General features: G+C 41.4%; 1 protein-coding gene and 1 long non-coding RNA gene across 5 annotated transcripts; one reads left to right on the forward strand and one right to left on the reverse strand.

The window, feature by feature from the left end:
• Positions 1-2,350: 2,350 nt before the first annotated feature.
• Positions 2,351-2,964, forward strand: LOC306962935. 2 transcript variants are annotated; one of them, XR_013792868.1, is made up of 3 exons: positions 2,351-2,555; positions 2,639-2,742; positions 2,918-2,964. It is a non-coding gene; the product is annotated as an uncharacterized lncRNA (long non-coding RNA). The 2 variants fall into 2 exon arrangements; XR_013792869.1 differs by lacking the exon at positions 2,918-2,964 and adding an exon at positions 2,794-2,887.
• Positions 2,965-3,242: 278 nt separating this feature from the next.
• Positions 3,243-25,325, reverse strand: brd8b (bromodomain containing 8b). Of its 3 annotated transcripts, none has more exons than XM_079556836.1 (19): positions 25,246-25,325; positions 23,309-23,405; positions 21,235-21,304; positions 21,103-21,152; positions 20,903-21,025; positions 20,588-20,668; positions 20,450-20,514; positions 20,191-20,357; positions 19,918-20,100; positions 18,487-18,577; positions 17,951-18,081; positions 16,632-17,040; positions 16,526-16,563; positions 13,606-13,799; positions 13,144-13,236; positions 12,928-12,996; positions 9,024-9,309; positions 5,418-5,462; positions 3,243-3,479 (listed from the first exon to the last, which is right to left on the reverse strand). In XM_079556836.1, exons 1-19 carry the CDS (start codon positions 25,262-25,264, stop codon positions 3,420-3,422), a joined length of 2,271 nt encoding a protein of 756 aa, XP_079412962.1. In that variant the 5' UTR covers positions 25,265-25,325; the 3' UTR covers positions 3,243-3,419. The 3 variants fall into 3 exon arrangements, with proteins under 3 accessions (XP_079412962.1, XP_079412961.1, XP_079412963.1); XM_079556835.1 differs by having other exon boundaries at positions 17,951-18,096; XM_079556837.1 differs by lacking the exon at positions 5,418-5,462 and having other exon boundaries at positions 17,951-18,096.
• Between the last annotated feature and the right edge of the window lie 1,324 nt (positions 25,326-26,649).

The following is a 26,649-nucleotide window of genomic DNA, read 5'->3' on the forward strand; positions in this document are numbered from 1 at the left end:
AAAAAAGAGACGAATAAATATGGCAAAAACGCGGCGACAAAGCAACAACTAAAAAGTCACAATCAGTTCTGTAGGATTAGCTTCTTAGCTTAGCAGTTGAGAAGCTTTTAGATTTGGGTAAACCTGACCTGGAGAAAATGCCCTCAGTTAAGGTGGCACTTTAAAGGAACAGGCCACCGTTTTTCCACACTGTGATGTGTTCTTACCTGAGCTTAGACGAGTTGATGTGTACCCGTCTGGTCTTTGTGCCCGTGGAAGAGCGTGGTGGCTTCCAACTTCACCTCTGTTTGGAGCCATAGGAATACACTGCGAGAGGCCAAATGCTAACAACATCTTTGGTCTTTGTGCGTGACTGAGTACGTATCAACTCGTCTAAGCTCAGGTAACAACATATTTCAGAATGGAAAAACGGTGGCCTGTTCCTTTCAGGTTAAGGTATTTTACACCAATAAAAACACATATTGAAATGAATACTTGTAATTTGGGCTCTAAGAAACTAAGTTATCGAAAAGATGTATAGCCACAATAAAAACGACTTTAAGAAATACTGAAACAAGCATAAGAATACTCCTTTTTAAGACACTCAAGGAAAATAAACCTTGAAATGGACAAGAACAAACAAGGCCGTGGGAACCCAGGGTGCTGAGGGCGCTGCAGCACCCCCTGGTGGATAGTTTGTGAACTGCAGGCAATATTAACTCCCACCTGAACCGAGCACATTTTCTCCAGCTTTACCCCAATCCAAAAGCTTCTGGAAAAAAAGGTGTGAAAATAGCAACAAAACTGAGATGAAAACAAGGATGAAAATGTGAAAAAAGCGAGAAAACATTGACGAAAAAGTGACAAAAAATGTACAAAAAATTTACCAAAAAAATGACAAAAATGGACAAAAATTTGACAAAAAAGTGAGAATAATTTGACGAATAATGTGACAAAAAATGTACAAAAAATGACAAAAATTTGACAAAAAAATGCGAATAATTTGACGAAAAAGTGACAAAAAAGTCACGAAAATTTGACAAAAATGAGACGACTGCCCAACAAAAAAAGTGATGAAAAAAAATCTGATGTGAGAAAAAAAGACCCATTCAGTTTTGTAGGTCTTAGCTTTCAAATGAGGCGTTACACTGGCCTACAGGATTTGGGTAAAGCTGAACTGGCGAAAATGCTCTCGGTTCAGGCGGGAGTTAAGAGGTTAATAAATAGGATTTATGCACAGAAAAAGTATTTTGGGGGTAAATTTTGTCCCTCAGCGCCCCCTAACTAAAACATCTTCCCAACAAAACAACACAACAAGAAAAAAGAAGCAAGACTCTCACACCGAGGGCTTTGAGTCAAAAAAGAATAATCTTTTATTTAACAAAATGTACAACAGAAACATGAATAGCTCTACTTTGTCCATCACAGAAGCGTCACAAACCTACTTCCCTCTACGACTCGAACAGGCAAGTCCTACTCACACCAAACATTCAGCTACATCCTACGGTGAAATGTCCCGGGACGCGTCGATACTGCCCCGAAAACCCTCAGAGAAACAGTTTTTACAACATCAGACACAGCCAACTTTACATTCATATTGGTGTATTCTGCTTCATGGAGCTTCCCCCACACGGACAAAGCTCTGACTTGTTCCTTTCGCAGCAAATTTAAATAATATGAGGCTCATTCGAAGCTTGGATCTTGCTTTCATTTGTACAAGGTCGACAAATATCCCTGGCCAATCCCTGTAATCTCTGAGGATGTGGCAGTATCGATGCGTCTGTGATAAATAATATAAAGTCGACTAGTTCACTGATATAATTGCTGGTGAATACGTTCGTTTCCAGAAAGATGATGAGCTCTACGGTCATCGCTGGTGAAAATGAAACGGGGAAGTCGTGTTTTTTGTGACTTTGACCGGTCGCGCTTAAAGGCCTGGTGTTTTACGATGCGTCGGGTCGGCACCTCGCCCGGGGTTTACCACCGTCCTGTTCGGGGAAACGCCGGCTGAAGTCCACAAACGCCTGGAGAAAAGTAATGAGGAAATACTCTCGCATGGACTTTAAGTTAAGTTCCCAAACATCCAACTTCCTTCTTGGAAAATAAGCTGATTTTATTACAAGGATCAGCAATTAAAGAGCCTAAAGTATGTCATTTGTAAACTTATTTGGGGCTTACAAATCTGCTTTTGTGCACCTCAGTGTTAGAGGATAAAATTAAATCTCTATTTACCATACTGGGTCAAGCTGTAAAGTCGTACTATCTCTGTCATAGCCTTGACTGTGGTGCTCAGACTCTTGTGTATCAGAATGATGCTCTGAGAGGGTGTTTATCCCAGGTCCAAACTGGTTTTGACTAGTTTAGGTCAGGTCCGGACTGGTTTTGACTGGTTTAGATCAAGTCCGGACTGGTTTTGATTGGTTTAGATCAGGTCCGGACTGGGTTTGACTGGTTTAGTTCAGGTCTGGACTGGTTTTGACTGGTTTAGATCAGGTCCGGACTGGGTTTGACTGGTTTAGTTCAGGTCTGGACTGGTTTTGTCAGGGTTAGATCAGGTCTGGACTGGTCTAGATCAGGTCTAGATCAGGTCCAGACTGGTTTTGTCAGGGTTAGATCAGGTCCGGACTGGTTTTGACTGGGTTAGCTCATGTCTGGACAGGTTTTGACTGGTTTAGCTCATGTCTGGACAGGTTTTGACTCGGTTAGATCAGGTCTGGACTGGTTTTGACTGGTCTAGATCAGGTCCAGACTGGTTTTGACTGGGTTAGCTCATGTCTGGACAGGTTTTGACTGGTTTAGCTCATGTCTGGACAGGTTTTGACTCGGTTAGATCAGGCCTGGACTGGTTTTGACTCGGTTAGATCAGGTCAGGACTGGTTTTGACTGGTTTAGATCAGGCCTGGACTGGTTTTGACTGGGTTAGATCAAGTCCGGACAGGTTTTGACTGGTTTAGATCAAGTCTGGACTGGTTTTGACTGGGTTAGATCGGGTAACTAAGAGGTCTAAAAATAAAGAAAATAAAAACATTGATGTCTGTCCCTGAAATGGTTAGAAAATACAGAAAAAGGAGGTGTAGGGGTAACAGTAAAGGGCAAATACTTTTTCTCTTTGATCGGGGGATGTTTGGTGAAAATCTGCTATTAATCACAAATTCACCGAGAAGAACTTTGCTAATTTCTTCAATTTGCCAGAAAATATCAATCTAGATCTGATGAGGAACCTTGAGTGGGGACGTCCTTTTTTTACTTTACTTTCCGCCCGATCTCATCGTGCGTAAACCCTCAGGACGTGCCGACCCGACGTACCCGGCTCTTTACGGAAAGATCCCCCACACTGCCCCCTACAGACCGAGGCGACTCGACGCAGCAGGCGCAGAGAGGGTCAAGTCCGATCGCAGAAGACCATGACCCTCCGTGACCAGCAACTGTCCCGACTGAGTCTACTTCTTCATTTTCATATCGGCCTCCATGGCACTGCGGCGCCCTCTAGTGCCCCCGTCCTGCAGCAAAGACACAGCACAAAGAATGTGGATTAAGAGAAAGGAAGAGTTCGGGAAAGCATCGAGGAGTATTGGGGTCTTCACAAAACACATGTTGACGCCTCAAAGCTTGGTTTGGCAAATGAGAAAATAAAAATAAGGTTAACGGAAAGGTAAATAAGGTTAAAGCATGCAAAAGTAACACAAATCACTGAAATAAAAAGGCACAGATGGCTTAGTTAACCGGGGCTAAAGAGCTGGACTAAAGAGCTGGACACTTAAGGCTGTGGTTCTCATATTCATCATGTACCAACTCTGAAGTATTTGACCCTCCAATCAGGTCTAAGATCAAATCAGGTCTAAACCGGGTCTAAAAATGGTTCTGTGTAATAAATAAAGGCTATACACGTCTCACTTTGCATGTAATGAGTCTATATCATGTCAGTTTCAGAGTTTAAGTTGAACAACAGAAACAAATGCACTTTTTAACCATATTCTAATTTTCCGAGTTTAAACTGAACATCTCATATGTTATGTATTATATTTTATTCAAAATCTCCATGGAGATGAGAGGAGACGTCCCGCTCCAGTAAAGTCAGTCTAGTTTGAGCAGAGCTGAGCCGGTTTGTTCTTTTTTTGAAAGCTGATTTTCAATGATAAAAAATATCTGTAATAAAATAAATGCTTGTATTCTGTTCTATTTTATTGGATGAAATGTTACCCTGTGTAGCCTTAAAGCAGTACTAAGTAACTCTTCCCTCTAGAGGCCATAAGTGCAACTGCAGGTGTAGTAGCAAGTTACAATTTTTTAATTTATTAATTGTCTTGGAGAGTAAATACTACGCTGACAGGAAAGGCGAAGGCAGAGAGGGTTACTGTGCATCCAATTATACAATGGAAATATTTTTTTTCACTCAAACTTGGCTGTAAATACTGTTTAAAGTGACGTTAGCCCGCAGTTAGCTTTGCCCGTTAGCATGTTAGCTTCTTCTTCGTGATTACATTAGTGTGTATTGCTTTTTCCGCACCGGGGGCAGTCAAGTTGCAAACATGGTTTTCTGGCCAGAGACACCAGGGGGAGAGGAAAGACCCTCCAATCATCCCATAAACACTTGTATTACCCCCACAGGGACTACGGAAAGGATTTATTAAGGTAAATAAGTTACTTAGTACTGCTTTAAGCAAAATAAGTTCATCTAGGGCTGTGCAATTATTTTTTCACTTTTTTCTTTTTTTTTGCAAGGCAGACTTGCATTATTTCACGGCGCTGGGATTATTTTCCCTTCGCATTTCACGTGCCATGGCTCATGCTTTTGCCTGACATAAAAAACGGCGCTGAGTGATGATGTCATCAGGCTGCGCTGCTCAGTTTGCTTGCGCAGGTGTGAGGGCTGGCCAGCAGGGGGCAGGTGTGAAACAGAGACCTCTCCTTAATCGAGACAAACTTGAAATCATTTGTACTTTTATGACTGTTCAGAAAACAGAAAATATTCAGCAGTTTTTTTTAATTAATTAATAAATAAATAAAAGGGCAACAAATAATCGTTTTAATAATCGTGATTTCAATTATGACAAAAATAATCGTGATTATTATTTTTTCAATAATCGAGCAGCCCTAAGTTCATCCACCACAGCCTTTTAGTAAATGTTTTCGTTTAATATAAACAAATACAAATGAGATCGATCGATAATAAAGCATGCACAGGCTGGAACCAAACTGCCGACCTTGTGGTTATAAGAGCGCTGCTCTAGCACCTGAACCACCGTGTAATAAATGAAACCAGTAAAGATCAGGAGCCGCTGTTCTGCCCGTGTGATCATATTATTACAGTTGCCACTTTAAAACCAAAGAAAGAGACGAGATGAACAAAAGAAAAGGATGAGAAACACAAACACACGTGGAGCATTGGAGTCTGAGGCCGGTTCTGTCGAAACAGGAGCGGAGCCTTAAATACTTACAAAGAGAGAGAGAAGGAAAGCAGGAGAGGCCATTGGGACACTGTCCTGAGGAGGACACAGTGAAACACAGAGGAGTGAGAGGCAGGTCACACAGGTCTATGAGGAGAGTCTATACCACACATCGGAGCTGGAAACAAAAGGTTTAGCACAGGCACAGAGGCAGAAACAGAAACCAGGAGGTCAGACAGCAGTGTTTACCTGTGTGCGTTTAGCCGCCATGTTGGAAAGGTCAAAGAAGTGAAAAAGAATCGTACAGTGCAAGGTTTAGGAAGTCCTTTTAGAGTGGCAATAATAAAGGTTTACATCTACCACTTATTCACCCAAAGATATAGAGCGATTATTTAGAATTTCTGACTAAATGTGATTCATCGACCCAAACCAATGAAAAAACTTTCTCACACATATTAAACTTCCTCATTTCTCTGACACACAGACCGACTTATGGCCAGAACAACAGTCCCGGCTCATGGAGGTGAATCAGCCGAACGCCAGGAGCTTCGGTCAGAGCAGCTCGTCACATGACAAAACCATGACTCAAACGCTCATGTCCAATGACGCGCGTTAGAAAAGTGCAAACGCTTAGTCAAAGTTTGCAAAGGCTGAAATGTCATGAGAAAAAAAAAATCCAGAATCATTTTCCATTTTAGGGCCTGGATATGAAAACATGGTCAGATGTGGATCGGAAAAACCTGCAACATTTTGGTGATGTTTGTAGTGTCTGATATGACAGATTAGCAGCTAATACAACACAGGATCAAAGCTTTTTAACACCACTTTAATGCCTAAATACCTTATTTTTAATGCCACAAATACAAATAAAATATGCTTAAAATATGTTTAAACCCATATTTGTTTATGTTGTTTTGGCGAATGTAGTAAAAACAGTTGAGAAATGTCATTGTTGTGGGTTCAGTCTCTAAAAAAAAGTAGATTTAATGCCATTTTGAATCTGATTTAATACTTTTTCAAACGACTTTTAAGGCCTTAATTTTGCTACAATGTATTTAATGGCTTAAAGGCTCTATACCTACATTTTCTTTTTTTCTTTTTTACAAACAATGAAAGAAGAAGCTTGTTAATTTTTTTGTAGCATTTCTTCACAGGGACGAGTTTTTCGGCACATTTTACAACTGCAAGAAAACTCACCTGTAAGTTCATGAAATTAAAACAAATGCTTTAGAAGTATTTATTATACTACAATTTTCCCCACAAAAGTCTGAGTGTATAATACACCAAAGGAGGACAAAACTAAGTTCGTTCCACTATAAGAAAACAAGCTGGTATAGTTAGTTAATGCTTTCTGATTTTCACCCCATAATGTACAGAATAATGCAGAATAATGACTGAATAATTCTGCATTATGAGTTATACACCAGTGATAAACGAGTGATTCTCAAACTTTTCACACCAGGCACCGCCTCCTAAAACAAATAACCGTCCCGGTGCCACCAGAGCGAGACCAAAACCAGGTCTAAAGAGACTCGACAAAAACCTCTTACCAAGTTTTTTTAAAACAATTAAACATAAATGAAATGATCTGTTATTATATGTTCATCTTTTCGTCGCTGCTTTTTTAATCCACGTTTTTGAAGCGTTTTTTTTTGTCGTGTTTTTTTTGTCGTGTTTTTGTCTCTTCTGTTTTCTCTTTTGCTTTTCATCTTTTTTTAGGCCTTTTTTATTGTGTTTACATCAGTTTTTCCTCTATTTTTTGTCACGTCTTTGGTCGCTCTTTTGCAGTTTTTTTGGTTGCTTTTTAGTCTTGTTTTTGTATCTTATTTTTGCTCAGCTGAGTTTATTACTTTATTTGAGCAGCAAACAAAGATAACAGATAACAGATGTTATCACAGGAAGAGGAGAGAATTTGCACTCAAAAGGAGTAGGTTGAAGTTTACAGAACTTATGTAAAACCTAACCCTGAACTATCACACATGAAGCTGCAGTTTGTAACATAGATTTTCACTTTACAAAAGTGGTTTACAGTAAACTATTGAAAGGCACCAGGATCCCATAGATGCTAACATCTATTTGTATTCGTGTATGATCGTACAAATTCTACATTTAAAAAGTGGAAAGGAATACATAAACATTTACCAAGCATTTTCTTAGTCCTTTGATAGGTCCATAATATATTATTGTGTCATTGTTGGCACGTTTTTTCAAGACGCTTTTAGATTTGGGTAAAGCCAAACTAAAGAAAACTGTGCTCGGTTCATGTGGGGGTTAAAGGTTAAAGAGTTATAGTTTTAAGAGATATCGTACATTGTTCCATTTCTAGGCAGCAAAGGAGCAAAAGGTTTTGGTTTCTACATGACCAGATTTCAGAGTAAAGTAAAAACAAAAACCTGTGAGGTAATAAATAAAGATCAATAAAGGATTATCTTTTCTTATCTTAATCAGTGATGACTCCATTATAGGCTCAGCACCACAGTTTGAGAACCACTGGCCTACACTGTACTGATTATACTAGAAGCAGGGTTTCCGTTAGCCGGCTGTAGCCGGCTTTTGGCCGGTTTGAAAAGCAAATGGCCGGTAAAAATTATGTCCATCGGCCAAATTGGCCGACAGTAAAAAAGAGAGAATATAGAAAAATATATTAAACATGTCACCTAAGTCAGTGACTAACATAACAAAGTGTTTTCGAGACAGGCCTAAATATTAAAAAAGGTTCAATATTTCTATCAAAAAAGTTTTGATTTACGCCCCTAGCCCGTTTTACAAAGCGCAGTCGAAGCGCCATCATCGCTGTCTGAAAATGTAACGCTTTTTCTTCATGCTTCGTCACATTTTCCAAGAAAACGGCGAACTACAGGTACATTTACTTTTATATAAGTGTGTTAAGAACTCAGCAGCTAATACGTTTGATTAGGATATTCTTGAAACGCGCGTGTGTTCAGTCAGACTGACGCGCTGTCCCACAGCGGCTCTTCCTGGGAGAGTGGCCGGGTTTAGAGACGCTTCCCTCGGTCAGTCTGCGCAGACGCCTCGGCTCAGTTACCGGTGTTGGAGCCGCTCTAAAGCACGGCAGAGCTGGGTCCGTTTTGAATCACTCGAGACTGACTTTTGTGATTTTAGTGCTGTCGATTTGTCTCTCCATAATATTTCCGTGGTGAGGGACTTAATAATTTTTTTTACACCTGAAGCCACGTAAAAGCACGGAAGGGCATCTACAGCCCAGCCCTCGCTGAGCAGCTGGTCAGACCTGGATAAGGACGGCGTTAGGGTCGTAGATATCGGCTACTTTCTGTCTGAGTTGAAGTGCAGATGAGTGGTGTATATCAGCGTGACACCTGCTGCTCCACCGTCTCCACGCGCACAACTTCATGTTTTGATTTTCGCTGTTGCTACATTTTTCTCACGTCAGTCTTTAATTAGAAATAGCCGTGTTTTGGAATCAACTAAAGCACTCGTGTAGCTCTGTCTACATGTAGATTGTTGTTGATAATAAGCCACATTCATAATGTATATATATTTTTAATGGCCGGTAATTTTTGCGAATGGCCGACATTTTACGACCCAGCCGGGCAAAGTGGCCGACAAAAAAAAAGTCTAGCGGAACCTCTGACTAGAAGAGTATTAGAACTATCCAAACCCCTCTCCCCCGCTCACCTTCTCCGCGGGCTCCCCTGGCTTCCTCACGCCCTCTCGGCCCCTCAGGCTCTTGGCGGAGATGGCGCTCTCCGAGGTCTGCATGATGAGCTGCGTGGCGAGGAACTGCTGCACGTGCTCCAGGACGTCCCGCTGCATCTCCAGGGCCATGTGGAACACGTCGTGGTCGGACGAGTTGTACATGACGGCGTTCTGGAACATCAGCATTATGTCCCGCTGGAACTCCGCCGTGGTGCGGATCACCCCCGACTCGATGTTCTTCTTGATGGCGGACAGGTCCATGGGTCTGAGCGGGACGGGGGAAGAGGGCGCGTTAGGATCAGGGCAAGTGTTTTTCCTGTTTATTGATTTCAATTTTCAATCCCATTTATCTTTTCCTATTGAAAACAAATGTAAACAGTGTGTAGAGTGTGGTTTCCAATCCGTCATCTGTACCAGTATTGTAGCACTTTTAGTTTTAGTCACATTTAAGTCATTTCTAAATGTGATCACGTTCACGTTTTAATCAGCCGAACATTAAAAAGGTTTGAGTTCATTTTAAAAAGTTAGTTAATTTTTATATATAGTGGAAATTGGGATAAATAATAGTTTTCTCTTGGCTTTATAGACTTCGGGAGTGTGACGTCATATCACTAAGCATTATGGGATTAGCAGCAATTGTAAACTAATGGAGATTTTAAAAGTTAAAATAGTGGAGTTATTGTTCACATTAAAACACTAAAACACTTCCACAGCTATTTTCTCCACTTTTTATACTGTTTTTAGCTAATGTTATTCAATAGAAATGTATGCTAAAAGCTGCAAAAATGGCGGATCTCCATGGTAACTGTGGAATATCCCGAACTCTATATAGGTTTTGACAGATTACAGCACAATAGGCACTGGTAGAAGTGTCATTGTGAACAGGACTTTTCCCAAAAAAGTGTTTTTACCAACACTGCCGTCTGCACATTCGTTCAACAGCTTTCTGTATTCATCTGATACAGTATTTAAAACTGCCCTGAGAAAAGATAAAGTCCCTGTGACATCGCTGTCAGACGCTCCATGAAGGACGTACACTGATAACATACACTGTTCCACAGAGCGCAGCTAACCGCGTGCGAATCGACTCTACCCAGAACACGCTCATGTTTCCACGACACAACCGCAGTTGTTGTGGGCGGGGCCTGCACAGAGGAGCACGCTGTACTGAACGTTATTAAAAGTTTTGCAAGCTGCGATGAGAACAAATGTGGACAAATGCTGCCTTCTGGTGGGACTTATGGAATCATTCAGAGGTACCAAGCTATAATAAAACAAAAAAGAAACCGCAAAACTCCGAACTATGAAGGTAAGCTACATGCAAATGTTATACTTAACACCAGCTAAAGTTGTGCTAGCAGCGGCTAAATGCTAATATTGTCAAAATCCCCTTTAGAACAGCGGGATGATGTTGTGAAATATTAAAGCCGTATGACCTGCGTGTCGGGGGCTGTTCTCTCTCTCGTTGCCAATCAGAGGCCAGAGTCTGTTCACGTCATATTAGTCACTTATACCTGGTCAGACCGGTTTGGCCCTGGCCTCCGCTGTGGAAAAGCTCGTCAAACCGGGTTGACCAGGCATTGGGCTGATCCGTGCCTGCCTGTGGAAAGACCCCTATAATAGCGGTGCGTGGAAAGAGGGGGAGAGAAAAAGAGGCTCTGCAGCTCGGTCGCATCACGAGCCAGAGTCCCCAATTCTACAGAGGGACTATAGAGAGCATCCTGACCAGCTCCATCACTGTGTGGCACGGCGCAAGGAGCCTCCGGCTGAGAGCATCAGAGAAGATCTGCGGAGCCCCTCTCCCCTCCATTAAAGACACGTACTCCAAAGCAGTCAGAATTACCAGAGATCCGTCACATCACGCAGTCTCTTCAAGGTAATGCCTTCAGGGAGGAGACTGCGGAATCTACGGCCCAGGTCCAGTTGACTGAAGCACAGTTTCATACACCAGGCCATCAGGAAGCTGAACTCCCTGCCCTCCCTGGCCACTCAACCCACCCCCCGTTCCACAATCAAGGTTGAGAGAAATAGATCAATGTCAAATCATAAACAAATGGTTTGACAAATAAAGAATCTTTGAACAGCGCGAGTCGGTGCAGCTCTGAGTCACGTTTACCGGGTGTGTTCTCTCGCTCCGCGTACGAACCACATTTTTTCATTTTCATCTCTGTCGTCTCATTGACGTAAACTCGTCTGGTCATGTTTAGTCCCCGAAGAGCTATTTTTAGCTCATCATCGTTATGTTATTGTCATTAAAAAAACAACAACACTGATCCGTACTGGGTCGTTTTAGAATAAAAAATGTTCACCGTAAGAAAGTTCAGATCAGATTTAGTCGCCGCAGACTGGAATCGTACTGTTCTCTGTGGAGCGGTCGTCCTTGGCATTGGCTCCACCACTTTCGAATCCTAAAAGCTGCTTTAAATAAACTTGATGAATAAATCTGGCTTTTACAAATATGGATGAACAAGATAGACCAAAATCCAGACTCATCTGAGAACCATGAAGTCGCCACAGGCTGCAAGACGTGTCAACAATTAGATTTTAAAAAGTGACGCAGTCAACAAAGACTATAACAAAATCATTGCCTTTTTTTTATGATGACGTAAGGCAAGGCAAGGCAACTTTATTTATAGCACGCATTTCGCACACAAGGCAACTCAATGTGCATAACAATGACAAGCTAAAAAAAGACGTTTCTGGGTTTTTGTTGACAAAAATGTGAGAAAGTGATTTGTCAGATCAGAGCTGGAGAACACACGCGGTGTCTGGTCATTTAATGAAAGTGACTAAAACTAGACTAAAATACAACTAAAACCTTTTGAGTTTTTGCTGACTAAAACACAGTTGGAAAAGACCAAAATGCGACTAAAACAAGAGCACAATCTTGTGTTTCATAGCGCAGACTATAGTGTAAAATTTTGAGTAGGAGAGCACTTTCTGATCTAGCAGCTCCTAGAATGAGCTCAGACCTGTTCACCACAACTGCCTCTAAAATCCTGCACTGTCTCTTAAAAAGGTGTTAATTCGGGTCTGAAGTGCCGTCATGCACGAGCTTCGAACCTGCAGTTACGCGAAAGACCTGAGGTGGCAGAAGTGAGTATAAAAATGACCAACTTGCATTTAGTCCCTTTAAGTTTTGTCTAGGGATGCACCGATACCACTTTTTCTAAAACCGATACGAGTACAAGGCATTTTCTTCTTTCTTCTTCTTATTTTTATTTAACAATAGTATTGAGGTGTTACTTGGTCTGTAAATGGTCTCTTTTCGTCTTTACTTCAGCTCCTGTAGATTTTCTCGTGTGTTTGTAGTAACTTAGCGAGTAGCTACAGTGTTTTCATTGTTCTGCTGCAGCTCATTTTCGCTCAATATAAACATGCTGTATGTCTTTAATTTGGATTTTCTGAGGACTTTTTAGTCGCTGGGTTAGTTTTTCAGATGAATAAACCCCTGGGCATAAAACGGCGTCAGAATGGCCAAAACTGCTAGCCGCGAGTTAGCAACGTTAGCCTGTATGTTGTAAACACTGCAGACGCTACAGCACTAACAACATTTAGCTCTGGTTAAATCCAGCTCAGACTCAGATTTAGAGAGCGCAGTCTGTAATAAAGTCAGCTCTATGCGGATTATTGTATTTACACTAAAGAATTCTCCAGTTTGTTGCTTCTTCTCTCCTCAGCAGAGAGCTGCACCTCGTAGCTGCGTTGGCCGCATGCTAAATGGTATCGGTTTTTGGTATCGGGACCTCATGAGTAAGTACGAGTATGAGTACAAGCATGTGGTATCGGCCCGATACCAGTATGCATCCCTAGTTTTGTCTGTTGAATGAATGGGGCAGCGCTCAGTGTTACTGGCTGTGTTGGCCACAAGATGAGGCCGTACCTGTGAACAATGCTGTGGTATCCGGGAGCAATATCATCAGACACTGGCTGCAGGAACACGCTGGCGTATCTGAAAGAGACCAAGATGTTTTAGAAGATTAAATACGGCAAAACTGTTTTTAATACACTCATGAGCTGTGTCAATAAGCTTCACCTTAAATATCCATTATTATATTTCAAAAAGGCCTCTGTGATGTATTTTCCAAAGTGTTTTCACCTGTGATTGGCCGCAGCCCTCCACACCAGCATTATGGCTTTTTTCCAGATTTTTTGGGCCTGCACAGCCTCCTGGTCCTCGCCGCACGTCGACCTGAGGAAGACACAGCCACAAGAAAATCCATGAGGCAGGAAAGAGAAGTACATTATCAGAAACAAAGCAAAACGCGGAACAGAAGCCACAACCGTCTAATCATTCGGTCTGTTAGGGTGATGCGTTTCTAAGAATCACTGGCGCAGAGAAAAGCCAGTGTCGAGTCAGCGCCTGGAGTTTGCTGAGGTCAGAGAAAAAGAGCCGCTGAAGTATTCTTGCCTAAGCTTATGTTAGTTTCAGCAGCTTTTCTCACTCAAGCTGCAGAAAAAAACCTGCGTATGACACTCTAATGCTTCCTAGTTTGCAGCGATAGTGGGATTCCTGCTCCTTATCCTCCCTCCCCTCCCGGTACAACACCAAAGCTCTCACAGCTGGGAGGACGAGGCGGGGCTGCTGGCCAGTGAGTCCGCGGTGTATCTCTGGGAGGGGGGTCCGTATCCGTCCTCGCTCTCGCTGGCCGCGGGCTCGGCCTCCGACAGGTACGAGCCGTCCGCGGGATCCTCCTTCAGCTCCGAGCCGTCGTCTGCGTCGGCCTCGCTGCATGCCTCCTCCTCCTTCACGCCCTGCGGGGACAGGCGGGAAAGAAAGGGTTAACGCGGCTTTATCCTTTAATGGAGGAGCCTTTTGGGTTATTGACTGTACAGGTCCTTCTCAAAAAATTAGCATATTGTGATAAAGTTCATTCTTTTCCATAATGTAATGATAAAAATTAAACTTTCATATACTTTAGATTCATTGCACACCAACTGAAATATTTCTGGTCTTTTATTGTTTTAAAAAGGATGATTTTGGCATACAGCTCATCAAAAACCCCAAATTTCTATCTAAAAAAATTAGCATATTTCATCCGACCAATAAAAGAAAAGTGTTTTTAATACAAAAAAAGTCAACCTTCAAATAATTATGTTCAGTTATGCACTCAATACTTGGTCGGGAATCCTTTTGCAGAAATAACTGCTTCAATGCGGCGTGGCATGGAGGTAATCAGCCTGTGGCACTGCTGAGGTGTTCTGGAGGCCCAGGATGCTTCGATAGCGGCCTTAAGCTCATCCAGAGTGTTGGGTCTCTCAACTTTCTCTTCACAATATCCCACAGATTCTCTATGGGGTTAGGCTTGAGGGTGTCAGTGATGGCCTTCTGGACACTGTCAGGTCGGCAGTCTTACCCATGATTGCGGTTTTGAGTAATGAACCAGGCTGGGAGTTTTTAAAAGCCTTAGGAATCTTTTGCAGGTGTTTCGAGTTAATGAGTTGATTCAGATGATTAGGTTAACAGCTTGTTTTGAGAACTTTTTCATGATATGCTATTTTTTTTTAGTTAGGAATTTGGGGTTTTCATGAGCTGTATGCCAAAATCATCAGTTTTAAAACAATAAAAGACCTGAAATATTTCGGTTGGTGTGCAATGAATCTAAAATATATGAAAGTTTTTCAATTTTTATCATTACATTATGGAAAAGAATGAACTTCATCACAATATGCTAATTTTTTGAGAAGGACCTGTAGAATAGGAGAGTCGTGAGGATGATTACTTGGAAAAGCACTTGAGCAACCGTTAGATTTGAGTTGATAGGACAGAAGATGTCAAATGTAATGCTTTTAAAACACAACTTTTAAAGTTCAAATACAATATCTTAATGCAACAAACACATGAAAAAATCTTCACATATTTCGTTTCGTAAGATTTGCAAACATTCCTTCAAAGAGAGGAAAGAGACTTAGATGAAATGTGGTAAATTTCAGCAATAACTGCAACTGATTATGTTTTAGACCATAATTCTGGTATTTTACATGAATATACACAGTAAATTTTTCCAATTAATTTAGATGTAATGCCAGTTTGAATCGAATTCAATGCTTTTAATGACAGTTAAGGCGTTGATTTTGATTAAATGAATGACTTTTAATACATACTGTCCTGTTTTGTTATAATTACCTCTGTATTTGCAAATATCAGAGACACTTTATCAATGACCTGCACTATTAGCAGTGTTTCCCCTCCCATTACTTTGGCAGGGCGGGCTTCCCCCACCATCAGCACCCCTGCCCTGTCAGGACCTGTATTAGGCCCACCTCTTTCTTCAACTTCCTGTTAGCGTCTTTACCAAATCCATTCCGCAAATCCATTCCGTTTTGTGTTTTATGAGATACTACGCTGCTCAATACAGTCCAAGTTTTTAATATTAAACCTGAATATGAGGACAATCCAAACACTCATGGAAAAATGTAATAATGGTAGCCTATATTAATCTTATAATAGTATGTTCCACATAGGGCTGTGCAATTAATCGGAATTCGATTACGATTTCGATTATTACACTAGACGATCACAAAAATAGCATAATCGAGAACAAACGATTATTAAAGATGCCCTCCTGCTCGTCCTGCGCGGTTTGTGTGACGCGTCTGATCAGCTGAAACACCAGCGCAGCCTGACAGAACTGTAAATAATATCATACTCATATTTTTATACCTAACTCTTGAGATAACGCCGCTGTTAAGAGCTCACCTTGTGCTGAAAGGAGAACAGCTGTTTAGAAGCCTCGACATCCTTTGCTCAGACACTGGTTTTGTTTAGTAGAAAAGTCTAAAACTCTTCTTCAGGAGCAGATCAACGGAGCTCAAACAAACTCTTATTACTTCATGCTGCTGAGATGATTGTTTCTGTTCCCTTCGCATTTCACGAGCTAAAGGCTCAGGCTTTGGTTTGCGCTGTGTGCTGTTGGACAGGTGTGAGGGCTGGCCAGCAGGGGGCAGGTGTCCCTATAGGATTAGTTTAGAAACGTGAGCGTATTAAAAAAAAATGCTTTTATTGTCCCAAGAAAATGTAGTCCATAGTTGTTTTTTAAAATAATAATAAAAATGAATAAATAAAATAAAAATTTTTTTAAGGCAACAAATAATCTTTTTAATAATCGTGATTTCAATTATTACTATAATAATCGTGATTATTATTTTTTCTATAATCGAGCAGCCCTAGTTCCACACTCAGACTTTCTAAACATAGTGTTGTTTCCTACATCATCAAAATGCTTTACAGTTCCTTATATTGAGTTAAATCTGTAAATCTGCATCACATAAACAAACTAAACAATTACTGGTTTTAAATTGCAAATAATAACATTTCTAAATACATAAACAATATATTTTAAAGTTCAAAAGTCAAAGCTCCCTAATGTACAGGATTGTGCACTTTTGTGGGGGAATCTGAGCTTTTTCCTTCAGTTTGTGATTTGGTGCAAGTTCAAAGACAAAACAATGAACTGATTTTGAGTTAAAATAAGAGTTACCTTCGACTCTCTCCCCGACACGGAGCTGTCCTCAGAATCTATCGACAGAAAACGGATTTAGATTCACGTCATTATCCTGTTAAATCCCCCCTTTCTGCCGACAGACCTAAACATGGCGGATTGGCCTCCGCTTGACTCCACTCCTCGGCTTCGCTCTTCACCGTCGCCTCGGTAACCTCCTTCCCCGATGCCCCGCCCTCTTCCGTGACCTCGCTCCCCGTCTCCTCAGGGGCCACGTCGCTCCCCGTCGCCTCTGCCCCCTCGCAGTCGCCCTCCGTCTTAGCTTCGGGCTGGAGCTCGGTGTCCGCTGTGTTCGTGGCTGATGTGGTTTGCGGGTTCGGGGCGGTCATGGTCGCCCCGTCCTGAGGGTCCTGCCTGGGAGGATCCTGGACCGGGACGGGGGTGTGGTCCGGGGGGTGGGGGTCCCAGGGTCCGGGGAGAGCGTGGGCCTCTTCACACAGAGACAGGGCGGCTTCGACTGCAGCGGCATCCAGCGCCTCCACAGAGTCGTCCACCTGTCGACAAGAACGTATCCAAACATCACCAAAAACATACGGGACACAGTTTTACACCACACGACCCAGGGCAGCGTTAAATGTATTCTAATTTAGCTTTGTCAAGATTCAGTTAAAGGAATAGGCCACCGTTTTTACATACTGAGATATGTTCTTAGCTTAGCTTTGACGAGTTCTTTAGGACCTGTCTGATCTTCCCCCGTGCCTTCAGTCACGTAAACACAGCGCAGACGGCGTTAGCATTTAGCCTCTCCCTCTCTCCTCTATAGCTCCAAAACAGGTCAAGATAGAAGCTACCAAGCTCTTCCACGTTTTCCCTATTTAAATATGGTTACGTGAAGTGTTCCACTACAAAGTATAATTACACAAAATTAAACAATGTGGATTTTCTAAGCGGATAAAAGGGGGAACTATATTGTAAGGCGTAATAATACCAGGAATAGTTCGAAATCCGTGCAGTAATCTTCACTTTACTGCGCAGTAATCTTCACTTTACTGTGCGGATGCCAAACTACTCCTGGTATTATTACGCCTTACAATATAGTTCCCCCTTTTATCCGCTTAGAAAATCCACAGTTTAATTTTGTGTAATTATACTTTGTAGTGTAACACTTCACGCAACCATATTTAAATAGGGAACACGTGGAAGAGCTTGGTAGCTTCTATCTTGACCTGTTTTGGAGCTATAGAGGAGAGAGGGAGAGGCTAAATGCTAACGCCGTCTACGCTGTGTTTACGTGATTGAAGGCACGGGGGAAGATCAGACAGGTCCTAAAGAACTCGTCACAGCTAAGGTAAGAACATATCTCAGTATGTAAAAACTGTGGCCTATTCCGATTAAGCCTTTTTAGATCAATACAGCGTTCCTCCAGGAAAAAGCTCAACACCCCTGCTTCACGTTGGCAATCACCTTCTCCTCGATGATGGCGATGATGTCTCCCACCGTCTCCAGGTCCAGTTCGTCTCCCATGTAGGACACGGCCACCAGGTCCTCCTCCACCAGCCCCGTGTCCTCCTCGAGCTCCGCCTTCACCTCCACGTCTGCAACCAAACAACCTGCATTCAGAGGACCAGGCGTATTTACGGATTTGTGCTGGTTAACAAAATTCAGAATCTCAAAGGGATTTATTGGATAAATGTAGAATGTTGCTAATAATACTCATGCTGGAGGGCTAAAATAAGAGAAGGGAAGAGTGTAAGTCACCCAAAGTACTTCACAACCACTTACTCCCACAAATAACAGCGCCCTTTAGATAAATACTATGTTTGAACCTGAGTCACTAAGCCCTGTACAAAATAAACCATCTCCTCGTGGTGTAAGCTAATATTACGACATGACAGTAAAGTTTGGGCAGGGGTTTTCAAACAGAGCAGATGACGCGGACCATTGTGGTGCCACTGACGAACAATCAACAACAGTTTGGCGTTTGTGTGGAGGAGAATTACCGGTGATAATGTCGTGAGTGGCGGGTAATGCGGTGGCTGTAGCCGTCTGCACGCCGTTGGACAGATTTCCAGAGGCATCACCTTCAGAAACCTGAAATAAAAACAAAGTGAAGACTAAAACAAAGCTACCAAAAAAAGAGAGAAAAGAGACAGAGAAATTCAGACTCAAAGAATGATGTGACCCATCTGTGATAATCTGCTTTTTCTGTGACTTCGCGTCGAGATGCAGTGATTATTATGTGCAATTAAGTTCTAATGCAGCAAATGCTTTAACACAAATTAATGTAAAAATATGTAGAGTAAGCTGGACTTGAAGCAAGCTCCGCAAACTCCAACAATCCATTCTTTTATAAACGTTTAATTGAATCCATCCTCACATTCAATCTCACTCACCGCAACGTGCTCAATAAAATGATAAAAATCAGCAATAAAATTGTCAGTCAGGAGCAAGATTCACTCAGCACCATCTATGACTCCAGAGTTCTGCGAAAAGGAACCCAGACCTCCACAGACTCCTCACATACTCTGCACTCTCACTACGCCCTGTCACCATCAGGGCGCAGGTTCAGGTCCCTCCCTCTGGGGACAAAGACGGCGACCTCCACTTTCCTCCCAACCTCCATCCGCCTGCTGAATAAGTGACTGTGTGGACCTTGGTCTATTACAGGCCCACTGTATTGTTTTTCATGTATTTATTATAGCACATGTTGATTGTCTTGTATGTCTGTGGATGTACTGTTTTTATTGGGCATTTCCTCTGCAAAAGATATTTTTTTCCCTAGTGTAAAGCAGGACCAAACCAATCCTGCTTTATACTAGGAAAAACAAATCACGTTTTTCTTAAGTCTGTTTCAATGCTCTTATTATACGGCTCTTCACAACGTAAGTAGAAGCTCCGTTGATTTGAATGGGATTTCCCAATGTTCTACTGGTCATTATTTTCTGATAAAGGACCTCTGAAAAAAATAATGACGCTGCCAATGGCAACGGAGTTGGTGCTTTCATATCACTCCACGCGTACGTAGTAGCGACACTATCTGTCCCCGTCACTGCGAGAGAAGTCGGGGGAATCGCTCGTGAAGTTAGCGTGAGTCTGACTTTCAACTTACCCAAAGATTCACCACCATTTCTCCAACTGCGCCTTCAACTAAGTAGCTAGGCTAGCTGCTAGCTGCGAGCAACGCGCAAACTTTTGGGAACTATTTGTCGCGGAAGTCATTAAATAAACCATTCGACCTTCATAAAAGTGTACCAAGTTTATGTTGTGTGTGTTCAGTTGGCAAATGGCCGTATAATAAGCTGGATAATGTATAGAACGCTGGTCATTATCGGGAAAATAAGCACCGAAACAAGACGTTCGCCCTGTTGGTGCTTATTTTCCCGATAATGACCAGCGTTCTATACATTATCCCTTACATAAAGGCTTCTCACCAGGCGCGGGCTGGCTGAGATGAGGTTGCTTTTCTTCAGCAGCTCTGAGAGCAGAGGAGACGGAGGAGGAGTTGCTTTCTGAGCCAGGAGCCTTTTCTGAGGTGAGTCGTCCATGAGAGCGGCCAGCGTGGTTTCTTTCGGTCCCGCTGGGTCTGCGGGCATGAACACCCCCACGCCCTGTGCCTGGGAAAGACAACCAGAGAAATATTTAAGATCACAATCAAATGATATGTACAGTTAACCCAAAGCCTTTTGCTGCAGTGAGAGTCTTACAACATTATGGAGCCCGGTCTCCTCAGGCGGGGGCGCTCCTGTGTCCATGGACGGAGCGGGGACAGTGGACTCAGCTGGAGGGTCCAGGGAGGAGGGGCTGGCTCCTAAAGGGGAACGCACTGTGACACTGGGCATTCGCTTTGGTGTGTTTTTAATGGCCTGACGAGCTGTAAGCAGACAAAAGAATGAATACATCCACATTTTTAATACGCAGCATTAAAACTCTCAAACAAGGCTAACTTTTGCCTATACACCTCACCTAGATACGCCGTTTCTGTGGCTTTTCTCTTCTGCTCTGCCTCCTCCTCATCCCGCTTCTTCTTTCTGTAATACAATGTGCAACAGATAAACAAACATTGGACAATTTCTAAATCAAACACAGGTCAGTGCTTCTTACAGTGTTATTTCTGTGAGTAGGTCCTTCAGTTGAGAGTCCATATGACCAGCCTGGATTATGTCGACCTCTTTCTTCAACTTCCTGTTGGGAAAAAAGAGAAAAACGTAGAAAACATTTCATTCAGTCATCATAAAAAGCAGCAATAAATATATGTCTATTCCTATGACAAATAATGTGTTTTCTCTTGGGTGCTTCATCTACGTATAGTATCATTAGTTTTATTTGTTTATTAATATTGCATAAATGACTAGATTCATTGATGATGGATTTCTTGATATTTCCTCGACTGACTGGGTTTTCATCACATTGTTTAACCTGTATTGCTCTTGCGTGTCTCTGAGCAGCTTCTTCAGCTCCTCTATCCTCTCTGTGGTCAGACGACGGACAATCACATCTTCAATGGTCTCCACCACTTCTCCCTTCTCTCCACGTTTTCGCCTGAAGACAAAGGTTCACGTTTACATTTTCGACGGCACGACATCACGATGACTGTGCGAGAGTATTTTTGTACTGACTTTGGTGCTTCTGTGGCTTCCAGCAGCTCGGAGTATTGAGAGGCACAGTGCTGAGAACAAACATGTTATTATTGTGGTGACAGGAAGGACACAAACATCTCATGGACTGGGGCAGAATGGCAAATGTCTTACTTTTTGTGAGAACCAGTCTGGAGGTCGTCCCGACTCCGAAAAAGGCTTGATGGCTCGACTTACAGACACCCTGAAAAACAAATGGCTTAATTTAAAATAATGATGATACTGCTGTAATAATTGATTTTATAAAGCGCTTTCTGGACGCTCGAAAACGCTTTCCATTGCATTGTTCATTCACTTCATGCTCAACGGTGGTGGTAAGATACTATAGCTGCCCTGGAAAAGACTGATGGAAGCAACACTGCCAATCTCCACCACTCTCTCTCACCACCATGGCTTAATAAGGTCTGGTGTGGACATGTCCCCATCAACTCTGGCCTGAACGGGACTGTCCTCACCAGTATTTCACACCTTTTCCTTTCTGGGCATTTACATTTGCGGACAGTAACTCGAGCAGCAGCAGTATCTGGACAGAGTTCAGAGCGTCTTTGAGTCAATGATGCGCAAGGGTCCAACTGCCCCCACTGTGATGTGAGGGGCGTCGGGGACACAAAAGCCTAACAACACTGAAGTGGGCACTTTGGGCTTGGGGAGAGGACACTGAGCATCACAACACTTATTGTTTCATGTTAAATAGTGCAATATTCATTTGTTATATTTTCGGGTTGCAACTAGGCTATTGGTTTATTTGGTCGGGACAGTGCATGTTAATGAACATACATGGGTCTCATGCATGTAAACACCCCACACCGGATTGTAGACTCTAAAACACACTCTCATTCATCCTGGCCTGTTATACATGTTTTTAGTGGTCGGGGAAACCGTAGTGCTCGGAGGAAACCTATGAGATGTCTGTAGTTTAATTTGATTAGATGTTTTACTCAAAAACGATCAGAAAATAGTTGCTCTTTCCATTACTTATTGAAAAGTCAAGTAGGGCTGCAACTAACGATTATTCTGTAATCGATTAATCTATCGACTATTTTTACAATTAATCGATTAGTCGCTTGGCTATGAATGATGTAGGAAAATTTTATTTTTTCTATTTTTTTTATCACATAAAGCTAAAGTGGATCCGCTTGAGGACGTGTTGATGGAGTAAACGTAAAGTAAATGTTTGTTGGAGGCTCTTGGTGCTAATTCTGCTTCTGATTGGATGAGACACAAACAGATATTCATGAAATTTACAATGTACAAAGTGCACTACACACACTTGCTATAAAAACAAAGTAGGTTTTCATCAAAAATACTAAGTTTTCATGTAATTTTTGCTCTATTTGAGTCTGTGTGAACTCGAAAACGATTAATCGTTACTAAAATAGTTGTCGACTATTTCAATAATCGATTAGTCGTCGATTAATCGATTAGTTGTTTCAGCCCTAAAGTCAAGTGCAGGACGAGAAGAGAGGATTTGACAGCGGCGTGTTGCGCTGGTGAAGTGTCCCCACTAATAATGACACCAAACCTACACCCCTGCTCAACACAGTCTGACATAGACAAGGTGGGGGCAGTGTCTCTCCCAAGGAAACAACAACAGGCTGTACCTGCGGGACCTGTCCTACCATCTGAGCCTCCTGTCACCAGAATACTAACAATATAGTTTGTAGATTACCTTCAAAGTACAACAACAATAATGACATAATAGAGCAATAATATTGGTCAGGATGATACAGAGAATAAATTGCAACATTCAGTGACATACTAAAGTGCTTTGCCTGATATTGCGATAATAATGTGTGAAAGGGAAAATTAAAATCACAAAACAGTATGTCTATGCAGGATAATCAGTAAGTATTACGTAACATAATAAAGATTTAGCTAAAGGTTAACAATTGTTTGATAACTCACAGATCCCACAGCATTGACAATGGAATATGTGCTGCTAAATATTAAAAATATTAACAACTATAGTGGGGAAAAAAAGTATTTGGTCAGTTTCACAAAGACATTCTATTGGATTTTGGCCAAATACTTTTTTTCCCCACTGTATAGGCATGAGAGAAAGAAACGGCACTTTTGGTCATCACGCTTAGTAACAAAGCTAAATGTGCAGTTCCTCGATTCAAAATGCTGCATTACTTCATAAACTCGTCATATGCTGTCATTAGAGCACGGTTTTGGCTGGGCTCACCAGTTTTGGTCTCCGCTCCTCAAGACGGAGGAAGCCAGGCACAGTTTCTCTCTGACGGACCATGGCTCTGTCGGCCCCACGTTCACGATCTTGTGCTCTGGGGGAAAAGATCAAACTGTTAGGATAATGGTGAGGCAGGTTTCACAAATGCTGAGAAGATCAAATAAATTACTCTGGGTCACATATTATTGTCCTTAATAATTGTAATAATGTAATAATGTATGAGGGCAATTATTGTCCTTAATGTATGGATTGTAATAATGTAATAATGTATGAGGGCACTGTAGAGAACACTTGTTAAAGTCGGTACAGTCACAAACAGTGTTAATTTCGTCGACTAAAATATTTAGTCTTAATTTTAGTCAAAGTGTTATTTTTGCCGACTAAAATTGGACTAAAACTAAATTAAAAGTTTCTCATGAGACTAAAACTATGACTAAAATGTCCAGATATTTTAGTCGACTAAAATAAGACTAAATAAAAATGAAAAGGAGAGACTAAAATCATCCAAACTTCTATTGACCATCTGAAAGAGCCTCAAATATAAGTCAACTAAATTAGTCTTAATTTTCTAGTCGACTAAATTGACATGCAATTTTAGTCGACTAAAACTAGACTAAAATTGAAAAGTTTTCAAAAATATATTTTCATTATTTTTCTTTTAACTTCATTAGTTGTACATGGGGAATGATATTGGTTAAAACATAGAACAGATACAAAAAAGTTAGAGCAAACAAATGGAAAGAAAAAAAATAACTAAATAATAAGAAATATGAAAGAAGAGAAAAAATAAATAAATAAAAAATAATACTAATAGCGCAGTCACACACGTTCTCTCACATACAAGTACAGACAAAGGCTAATTCATGGGCTATGGATACGATTCGTTGTACATATGTATTAGAAAGATTAAGTTGGAGGTTGCAGAACACATTGTTTTAGACAGATATGGATTCCACTGGACATAAAAAGCATTTAAGTTTCCGCGCAGGGTAAACTTAATTTTTTCAAGTTTTAGAAAAAAAAAGAAAATCATGAACCCACTGTGCATATGGCAGGCGATCTCTCCATTTGAATAAAATAATTTGACGGGCCAAAAGTGAGATGAAGGCAATGGAGTCTGACTCAGCTTTAGAAAAGTTTTTTTTTGACTAAATCTTGACTAAAATTAAATTATATTTTAGTCAAAAGACTAAAACTAAAATAAAATATGTTGTCAAAATTAACACTGGTCACAAAGTCACTGATGTTACTGAGATACTCAACATAATATGGTGATTGTGTTTGAGCTTTTTTTTAAAACAGTGGATTATATTTCCTGTATTCTGGTGTCTTATTAGAACATATTAGTAGATCACAAATATTTACCTGACTATCTAAGGTTAATAATTATGAAATAAAGCAAACTACATGTAAGAAAGAGACAACAAAATATAGTTGCAGTTCATAATTGAATACAAGAACAATGTTATACCAAACTGAAGTGTAAATTGTTGCTACTACACGAGACATGGACACACAACATGAGCAGCAACAATAAACCAGAGCTTTGTTTTGTTGACGGTGAGGCTAGTTTACGTTAGCATGTTCTCGAAACTGATACAACGGATGCACAAATAGCACTTTCTACAAACTCTCCACTGGGATATGTGTCACGATTCCTTAAAATAAGATCAAACACAGTACATTAAAGTACATTGTGTGGGCAGAATAATTACAACATGTACTTATTGTTAAACAAGAGCATTAGCTCAGCACTGCAGATACGGGGGACACTATGATGGGGCACACATGACATAAAAGCGACTTGATACATAAACGGTGCCACATTGCGATAGTTTCAGTGCGTTAGTTTTCCTCATTCATCGGTATTTTGCTTATTGTCACAAGTTTTCGTTGTAATACAAAGTAAAAAAAGACACAAAAATGACACTTACTCCCGATACCGCTCGCCATTTCTTTTGTGAGGAGGCCGCAGCTCACTTCCGCCGGAGCACATTCAGCGGCGCACACGGACCGGAAGTCAACCGAGCGGAGGTTTCCATGGAGAACTGAAGCCTCACATTCAGTTAGGATTTGGCAACTTTTATTGTTTTGTTGCGCCATTCTACATTTAAGCATTACCAAAAGACACAAATCTGACTTACGCCTAAATTAAAAACCTATTTACCTCATGAATTATGCCAAAAGGATGCCATAGTATTTTACTAGTTGGTCTGGAATCCATTATTTCTAAATAATGAATCACTAAATTCATTTTGCTATTAACATTAGATCCCTGTCCTTCCCCACCCCCCACCCAGCACCATTTTAATTGACCAATAATGTATCTGATATCGATCTCTGTGAACGCCAAATCATTTATTATGAACTTATCCGTGTTTTTAACCCTTGAACTCAAACTCACAACACCATCACTAAAACGCCGGGTGATTATTACTCAAGATAGGCTAATACACCCGATAAAAAGTACTTGTCATCAACATCTATCAAAACATGACAATACATGACACGTTTGAGTTGTGTTCTTTTATATTAAACTGTGCCATGTCTGATAAAATGAAATAAAAAGCATCATAAGAGGACCAGATAAAAATGCTCCAAAATTACTGGAAAATTCGAAATTTGGGGGAAAAAAATCCCTAAAAAAATAAAGTAATGAAGACGGAAACTTGGTTTTTGGTCCATCCATTCCTGGGATATGTGAGACTTCTGGCAAAGCTCAGTGTCCTTGGTGCACAAACAGCCACACGAGAGAGAAACTAAATATGTCATATTTTGAGTGGGTGTAAATGAGCAGCTGACTAAAATAACTGTGTGCTCCTCACTTACTGTGAGGCCAGAGACACCGAGCTCTGTGACAGGAGCAAAGCTGGAGTTGAAGTCACAAAGTAAATGTGGCAGCCCTGAATGTCATACTTGAAAGGGGGCAAGAGCCTGATTAAATACATTAAAGGGGGGGTATTATGCAAAATCGACTTTTTTAAGCTTAACGTCATGTTATTATGTCATTCCCTCATTAAAAACATGCCTGAAGTGTTGCCTTGGCACATTCACGTATTTTTGAGTAATCTGTAAAAACTCTGATGGCGGCCATTTTAGGGATAGGTTTGCCTGAGTCCTTCTAGGAACGCCCCCACCTCCTGGAGACGCCTCCGAGCTTTCGTCACCAGCCGAGTAACCAACCACTGCTCCTCAGCAGAACCCCCTCCCCACTGATGCCACAGACAGCGTGTGGAGGGGGCGTGTCGGAAAGGCTCAGAGGTTCTTAAAGAGACAGAGGCCTATTTCAAGACATTCACCACAGCCATTTTGAGAGAGACATTTTATACAAGGCAGTT

The sequence above is a fragment of the Gobius niger genome (assembly GCF_951799975.1).
Source record: "Gobius niger genome assembly, chromosome: 5".
In the NCBI taxonomy this organism is placed as follows: Eukaryota; Metazoa; Chordata; class Actinopteri; order Gobiiformes; family Gobiidae; genus Gobius; species Gobius niger.

Excerpts from the sequence above, each read along its gene's own strand:
- brd8b (XM_079556835.1), bottom strand. Across the intron at positions 21,305-23,308 it reads AGGAGCGGAGACCAAAACTG|GGTGTCTGTAAGTCGAGCCA; the intron begins GTGAGCCCAGCC and ends TTTGTTTTTCAG. Across the intron at positions 12,997-13,143 it reads AGGGCTGCGGCCAATCACAG|ATACGCCAGCGTGTTCCTGC; the intron begins GTGAAAACACTT and ends GGTCTCTTTCAG.